This window comes from Gobio gobio (assembly GCF_949357685.1).
Source record: "Gobio gobio genome assembly, chromosome: 2".
NCBI lineage: Eukaryota > Metazoa > Chordata > Actinopteri > Cypriniformes > Gobionidae > Gobio > Gobio gobio.
Window position 1 is genome coordinate 30,947,273 of NC_137098.1, and position 9,062 is coordinate 30,956,334.

A 9,062-nucleotide genomic window follows, 5' to 3' on the forward strand; every position below is an offset into this window, starting at 1 on the left:
TATAAGAATTAGCCTGGAGTGTATACTGTACATTCCTGATGTTATAGTTTATTTATTATTATGATTGTTTTTTGTTGTTTGACAGTGGCAACACTGGAGTAATGCTGCAGAGAGGAACAGCTGCTACTAAAGTGATAGTCATCTCTCCTGGATCCATAATGTAAAAACACAAACCTACCTCAAAGGACTATTTTAAGAGGTAAAAATACAAGCCTACCTCAGAGGACAATTTGAAGAGGTAACCTAAAATGAAATGAACCCTAAATGTTTTTATTGATGCATACTGTCAAAATGTTCTACTGTACTTTAATAGTTTCAAAATGGCCTTAATGCACATTTTCAAAATGTTACTTCTTAAGTTTGTTTTCCAAATGTTGCCAATTCTGCTAAATGAAAGTATGTTTTTACAGACAGCAGAGAATACATTGCAGATTACATATGAAAATCTTCTAAATTGACTTTTAATCTAACTCACAGGACTATTTTAAGAGGAAAAACATGAGCCTGTGGGCTTTTTTTCCCCAAAAACGTGCCAACGATGCTTGTATGCTGAATGTTCTTGCTCATATAATCAAAAAGGTCTTAATGTTCCTTAAATAGTCTTAATAGTGACTTAAAAGTCTTCAAACTTATGTCTTAAATAATTTTTTTTTAACTATCTAGTCAACCCTTCCCGTTTGGTTAGGGTTAAGATCAGTCTCTGACGAGCAATTTAAGAATTTAAAGGGTTAGTTCACTCAAAAATGAAAATGACCCCATGATTTACTCACCCTCAAGTCATCCTAGGTGTATATGACATTCTTCTTTCAGACGAATACAATCAGAGTTATATTAAACATGTCCTGCTCTTCCAAGCTTTATAATGGCAGTGATTTTTCAGTTTTTTAAGTCCATAAAAGTGCATCTGTTCGTCATATAACTGCTCCACACAGCTCCAGGGGGTTAATAAAGGGCTTCTGAAGTGAATCAATGCATTTGTGTAAGAAAAATATCCATATTTAAAACTTTATATATAAATGTAAATTATCTAGCTTCCGGCCAATCGTCTTCTGTTTTTTCAACTAATGGGAAAAGTGTTGTGCCTCTCGCAATTCAAAATGCTTACGCTACATCTAACACCAGTTACGTTTGTCAGACATAGCGTAAGCATTATGAAATGAAATGAAGAATCTGAAAGAAGAATGTCATATACACCTAGGATGACTTGAGAGTGAGTAAATCATGGGCTAATTTTCATTTTTGGGTGAACTAACCCTTTAAGTTTATTGCCATAGTCTAAAGCAGACACTAGGCTGTTTCTGTTTGCTACTAGAAATCTCTTCTTTGATGTTTATTTTCTTCTATTTTTTTTGTTTTTGTATTCATGTTGACATTGACATTGCTCTTTGGAATAAAGGTATTTGATTTTGAAGTTTGTATTCCTTATTTTGCATAATATTCACAATAATGCATATCTTAAGCAATTAGCCCCAAGAATAATAAAGTTAATTGCTATCAATATTGAATGATATGAAACTGTTAAATCTATTGTATTTCTAATACAGTAAAAAAAAAAAAATGCAGCATATTTCTGATTATTTGGAAATTATTTGGAAATTGACCTTCTCACATATTATGTGCCTGTCTACAATAAACTGTGAGAAGTTAAAGTAACAACCTAAACAATATTATTGTAATTTCCAAATACTCACAGAAATATGCTGCATTTAAATCATTTAACAGTGCGACTACATTGTGAACAGTGTGAAATCATTTAACAGTGCGACTACAGAAATATACTGTATTTCTGGTTTACAGACTACTACTGTAAAGTCATTTTACGTATGATTACCGTAAAAATTACGGTATATTGCTGGCGTCTTTGCTGCCAGCTCTTTACTGTAAATCATAGAAATACAGAAATATACTGTTTTCCTGGTTTACAGACTACTACCGTAAAGTCATTTTACGTATGATTACCGTAAAAATTACGGTATACTGCTGGCGTCTCTGCTGCCAGCTCTTTACTGTTATTTTACAGGGACATTTTTTACAGTGTACTTTTCCATTGTTTTTCGATGTAAACACGTGTAAGACAGATTTTTAACTTCCTTTAACTTGAGTGCGGCGTTTTTAGAGGCTGCAAAAGATGAGAACAATGGTTACGTCCATCTATATTGCTTGTTTTGCATTGAAAAACATTGGTAAAAAAAAAAAGTAGTGCAGTGGAATGGAAAAGTGCTTTCTGTGTGAATGGAATGTCACTGAAATATATTTCAGAGCATATTTAAGTTCTTTTAAAACCTTTCTTGATCAGAAATACTTTTGAAACTACTATAATTGTGGAACATTTAAGTCCTCAGCGATACACCACAGCTGAATTACACTTGCAAAAAACCTATATGCTTAACAACAGCTGCTAAATCTGGTAATGGTTTAGGGGACTTCAGGCAATTGACCAACAAGTTCTGAGTTCTCTAGATTGTAATGATTTGAGAATGATATGAGAACATTTCAGTTGAAATGGAATGGTGATGTTGACACAAGAAAGTCTTTGATGTAAAAGAAAGAGGAAGATAGAGAGAGAGAGAGAGAGCAAAGGCTTGTTGAGAAAGAAATTGAATCACCACAGCATATACAGTTTACTACAGTCTGTTTTAGTGTCTAAGTATAATGAAATGGACATACTCTCACTTTCTGAGCAGAGAAATCTGCTTTTCATATAAGCTATTGGGTGAAGAGAAGAAAATATCAGAGGTGAAAGGTTAGAGGTCAATGACTCAGTAGGTGCATGACCATTAGTTCAGACCTGCATCAGAGGAATGCTACTTCATATGTTCTGAAAGATAAACAAATGTCGGTTTGAGGGGGCGAATGGGACATCTGGAAGAAGCAAGCCAAAGAGACCCTCTACGAACCTCCACAGTAAAATCCTTGCCGCAGTGTAAGTAGGTCAAAGGTCATGGGAACCACCAGTCAACAACCTCTTCCTCCCACGAATATAAGCAACATGGCTCGATTATGTTATCTAACTGTCAGGAAAAGTTGGGATAAACCTAGAATAGCATTTTGCAAAACTGCCCCCAGTCACATGAGAATCTTAGGAATAGACTGCGATCATCTCGTGTGTCCAATAAACGGATGCTCTGTGTGTTTGTTTTATGTTGCAACTTTCAGCATAATAAATGGAAATTAATTTATAATACTAGAAAATCATTATTAAAGAATTTAATTTGAGAAAGTCATTATAATCCTGGAAATCCAGGAAACATTTGCATGACAGCAGCTAAAACAAACAAACAAAAACAGACTTAACCAATAGATTTAAAGTTCAGCGCCAGGAGTCCCATGCTACAGTTCATCCAGAGAGCAGTGACATCACCAATCATCTTCTATGAGTACTTGCGAAAAGAATTGATACGTTTCATTGCTTTGCCTTGTGTTTCACAATCACTTATGCAACAGTATGTTGTTTACACTTTCTAAAACCTCTGTGGTCACATTCGTCAATCAGTCCATCATCATAGTGCCGTAGCGGACTTGACCTTGGATGACAGCACTTGTCGGAACCTTCTCTTCAACTCTTGCATGTTTGGGCTCTTTGGCCTGGCAAGGTGTAGTCCACCTTTTCTCTTCTCCCCATTACCTCCTCCCAGCGCTCGGCTCATCTCCTGACATAAGTGCAGAAAAGCAGCCTGGACGCTCTCATGGTTCTCCCTGGCCGAAGTTTCAAAGTAGGGGCCTCCCAATTCATCAGCCAGCGCCTTTCCCTCATGATCTGGCACCTGCCGGGCACGCAGCAGGTCGCTTTTGTTTCCCACGATGATGACAGGGATGTTGCCGCTGGGATGGATTCGGCGCACGTGTTGGTAGAGCGGCTGGATGGTACGGTAGCTATTGAGGTCAGTGATGGAGAAGACGAGCACATAACCATCTGCCCAGTAAATGGAGCGGTTGATCTGCTCCTGACAGTAAAGATCCTCTGCATTATCCTGGAATGACAAAACTGTTGTTTTTATTCCAATTTTATATATATTTTATATACAGTATATATATTAGGGTTGTCAATCACAGGGTAACTCACGATACAATACGATACAAGGCTCACAATACCGATAATATCACGATACAGCAATTCTGTGATAATCAATATATTGCTGGAAATCCTATAATGATACATCACGAGATCTGTCTAACTATGAAAACAAAATGCCAGTAAAAAGGTTAAGTGCAGGTTTTCCAGACTTTGGACTTAAACGTGGCTGGGGCATCTATTATTTTACTCACACTGCTGTCCGCCATCCCGTTACAAAACACTTTTTCTTAGGCTAGTTAACTTATGTTAACTTTTCCCTCATTCATCTGTTGAGCACCACCTTGAGGAGCCATGAAGTAGTGACGCTGGGAGCAGGGAAATCTATTTAGAGTGCCTTATTTTATGAATTAAAAGATATTTGGTGCCAGCATATCGATTATCATATCACATGGAGAAGGACAACAATATATTGTTCTATCAATATTTTCTCCCACCCCTATATATGTACAGTATATATAAACAGTAGTGGCCAAAATTATTAGAACACCTGACAGATGTTAAATATTGACCTTTTTTTGCCACCAAAACATGATTTAATTTCATAATGTTCATGAAACATGCAGATGGTTGCTCTGATCAACAAATATCAGATGAAGTGAGTCGTACTGTTTTTATCCACTTTTAACTTTAATATTTGGTATCGTTTTGTAATTGCTTTTGCAGCAATTACAGTTGCACATTTATTTTAAAATTTTAAATTCAGTATTGATAATAATAAGAAATGTTCCTTGAGCAGCAAATCAGCATATTAGAATGATTTCTGAAGGATTGTGTGACACTGAAGATTGCTGAAAATGCAGCCTCGCCCATCACAGGAATAAATTACAGAAATAGATTAAAATAGTTATTTTAATATTTCACAATATTACTGTTTTTTCTTTATTTTTGATCAAAGACATGCAGCCTTGGAGAGCATAAGAGATTTCCTTTAAAACATAAAAAAATCTTAATGATCCCAATATTGAAAATGAACTGATCATTATAAAGAGAATCTGTGATCAAAACATTAGTCATTCATTTATTCAGTTGAGCAAACAGAATAACTAGTATTATTTTACTGATCGCTGCAATAATGTTAAATATTTTTTCAACAATAATGGAACTAAGTTAGTTCTAACATAACAAATATGGAAGTACTCAATCATCATAACACCCATAAATAAGCTGTGCTTGAGCCAGGATCAGATTCATTCAGTTGAAGAGAGCCCTTCAGTACACATGAGTCAGTCTAATGAGCTTATGGCTGAACACACCCTTTTTATCTCCTCTGCACTGCACACTTTGTTTACAGGCCAAATGTTTGAACTAATATTCCCCACAGTTTATCTGAAGGAGCATGCAGGAATCCCATAGGCAATGATGACATTTAGTGATCTAAATGACTGTGATAATACACCGTGGGCACACACTCTTGATGGAGGTTTAGCTTAAAGATGGAAGAAAGCGTTGATGTGATGTGATTTGGAGGTATACCTGCAGTGAGACACATGGGGTGTCCTGCACTTGTAAAGAAACTTGCTCCCCATCCAAATTAATCTTCCTTGAATACAAGGCTCCTGGAAATGTTGAAAAAGAAAATCATACTGAAAGTAGGCCTATGATAAACTCATAAAATCGAGTAAAATCGAGTGCAAATTACATAATTGCGACAAATAAAATGGGTTAAAATAATGATTGAAGCATTTTTACAGTTCAGTATAGGATCATTCAGTTTTTGCTTTATTTCATTATAAAATGTACCTGTGTTGGCTTCATAATCTCCAATGAATCTCTTAGTAAGAAATCTTACAATCAGAGCTGAAAATAGAAACCAAATGGAAACTTTGCATCAGCATAACAAGCATTACATTGTCACATAACTCGTGCACAAGTCAGAGTATGTCGCACCCTGGCGTTATAATGGCTTAAATATCCCAAACATCAGCATCATAATTTTACAGGAATAGAAATGTGTTTACCATTCAGACTCTATTAATGACTAAACTAAATGAATCCATAAACATTCAACCACCAAGTCATATTAGAATGAGTGACTATGAAATAAAATAAAGAACAAAAACTAGGCTATATCTTAAAATAAACATAATTTGACACATTTACCTGTTTTTCCGACATTGCTTGCACCAAGAACAACTATTTTGACGTTTTTGTTAGGCACGCAGTCTAATACAGGGTACTCCGGTATAGGGACTAGCAAAAAGTTGCTAGAGCCAGTGCTCATTGTTCTTGGCTGCTCGATAAGAAGACGCATTTAGAAAGCTGTAACTATTATTAGGCTTTCTAGAAATGCATCTCTTTTCTTCCGCTTTCTCGCGCTATAGTACAAGCCCGCTCCACACGTTAGGTGTCCTCCTCATAACGCAAGAAGCCTTCTGTTCCCTCGGCAGAGAGGTCTTGATAGACCGCTTTAAATAAATGCAAACATCCAGTGCACCCCAAACGCTGGCTCCGCTTCTGCACGACATGAATGTTAATTCTGCATAACGGCCCTCTAACGAAATGAACCAATAAAGTGTAATGAAGTAAAATTGAACAGTTCACATCCCGCAGTTCCTGAACGCCAGATCTCTTTCCACAGACCTCAACTGCGCCTTCAGCCAAAAAAAAAAAAAAAAAAAAAAAAAGAAGAAAGAAAGAAAGAAAGAAAAGGACAGGCTGAAGAGGGGCGTGAATAAACCAGTGTGACTCACTAAACTCATGTTTACGCTCGGGATAGGATAAAATGTGTGAATGAAATTTAGGAAGTAGGCTAAATTAAAACGTTTTGCAGTAGGCTATGTTTTTGTAGGCTATTGGTATGCTTATTAATAAGTGCTATCATTTAAAAGAATGTGCGAATTGTTGAATGGCTTTTTAAATGACTTAATAATTTTAATGACTTTTTCGAAGCACTATCGGAAAGCGTCGATAATAAGCGTCGCTGGAGCAGCTGTTTCCATGGTTACGCAAGCGACTGTTTACAGTCGACGCTTATTTAACTTTCTGCCTTTTGTTTTAACTGAAACGTTGTTTGAAACTGTTGTAAAGCATATGTTTCAGGCACACCAACAACGTTAACTAGCTATAAGTATGGCGTTTTAGTAACCTAAATGTTCTGATAGAGTTTAATAAGAGTTTTGGAAGTCCACCACGGTTATAACGATATACGACACAGAAGAACGATATCGTAGAAACGACGAATTTTTCCAGCTGATGAACGATGAAAACATTTGTGACTTGTGAGTCAATAAATCCATTAAAGCAACAGAACCTTAGTGCTTTAATATTGTTGTCTTTATAAAGCCAGAATTTGGTTAATGTGCTTTCGGAGGTGAATTAAAATGTTTTACTTATTTAACTTACTTAAAAGTAAAATATCTCTCGTTTACTTTGTTTTAATTTCAATATTTTTCTTCCAGAAGATTAATCACAAAAATTAACCATGGTTTTATTATAATTTTTTTTATTGATTAGGCTACCATTTGTATAACCACAGTTTTACTATACAAATAGGCCTAACTTACATGGTTTGGTTAGTGTAGCAAAACCATGGTTAATTTGTGGTCACCGTGGTTTAAATATAGTAACCATTGGTTTTTGGTTTTAATTTGTAGTAAACCCAACTAACACTAGCTCATTCAAAATACACATAAAAATTGGTTCTTCAGCTGTTATTTGGGGTGGTTGAGGTGCTATATAGCACGTTACCGTATAAAGAACCTGTTAAGCCCAGTATGGTTCTTCTACATCAGCGGTTCTTTGAGGTTAAGGTGCTAGGGCTAGGCTATATAGCACCACTGCCGTACAAAGAATCTGTTAAGCCACTGCATAGTTCTTTAACGGTTATCTAACTCTCTCTCTCTTAGTCTCTTAGTCTAGTTGGGGAAAGGATTACAAAACTACATTAAAATACATTGTATTTCCTGAAGATATCGTGCATATGGTTCTCAACATTTTGCCCACAAGGCCCCCCTATAAGGAAATATTCCAGTGCCCCCACTCAAGACTTTTTGACCTCAGAAAAGCATAAAGATGATTCAAAACTGCTTTTTGTAAATCCCCAAATTCCCATTAATAGCATATGAGAGTGGAGTAACAGATCTAAAATCTAAGGAGCAGAATGGGGTGGTTCTATAGTTCTACATAGCACCATTTGACAAAGGTTATTTTTAGCCCCTTTAAAGAAAGGTGCTATATAGCACTTAAAGTGGTTCCCCTATGATTACAAGCCAATGCAATGAACCACTTTTAGTGTTATTTAGCACCATTTTGTTTAGAGTGTTGGCCACTATTCCTTTTTGTCATGACACAATGAAACAAACAAAGCATTAAACCCACACATTTGATCTTAACTGCCAAGAGATGTATATTGAAAACAGAAAACACTCTTCCAAACGACTGTGAACCAGAGTTCATATTTGCAGTCAGTTGCTCAGGTGTGTGTGTGCGCACGGAAATAGCCGAGCGCCAGTGTGACCTAGGTTGTCTCACTGTCGTCTTTTCTTCTCCCTGCCCATGCTCCTGCTGATCTATCAGTCAAAAGCCAAATAGGGTGTCCAGAGTGTGTATACATCACTCTGCGGTAGAGGATCAGTAGAGAAACCAGAGGAGAAGGGCGGACCTAGGCTATATGAAGAAGACTTGTCTTAGGTCATAAATATGAATGATGTTAGCCTATGACAGGAAGATTACAGAGCAACATCAGCATTAGGCTACTTAGCTCAATTTTATTTTACGGAAAGCCTTCGCCATAGTGTGTGAATTCATCAAAAGAATGTAAAGCAGGGCATATTTTTCCAAGTAGGCCTGCTTTCTATTGAATTGAGTTCACTATTTTCTTAGGTTAAAACAAATATTCATAAAATGATATTCTCATATTTAAAATATCACTTATTTTTAATTCAATAGAATGAATTGGAATCAAAAACAAATATATTTGTTTTATTCAATATTTTATTTAATAGATCAAATACATTTTACCCATCAACTCCAAGTAATGATTTGGTAA

At 36.1% G+C, this 9,062-nt stretch overlaps 1 protein-coding gene across 1 annotated transcript; it reads right to left on the reverse strand.

Moving 5' to 3' along the window:
* Positions 1-2,449: 2,449 nt before the first annotated feature.
* rasl11a (RAS-like, family 11, member A) lies at positions 2,450-6,674 on the reverse strand. Its single transcript, XM_079841812.1, has 4 exons — positions 6,176-6,674; positions 5,816-5,872; positions 5,549-5,631; positions 2,450-3,971 (listed from the first exon to the last, which is right to left on the reverse strand). Exons 1-4 carry the CDS (start codon positions 6,324-6,326, stop codon positions 3,501-3,503), a joined length of 762 nt encoding a protein of 253 aa, XP_079697938.1. The 5' UTR covers positions 6,327-6,674; the 3' UTR covers positions 2,450-3,500.
* Positions 6,675-9,062: the final 2,388 nt, after the last annotated feature.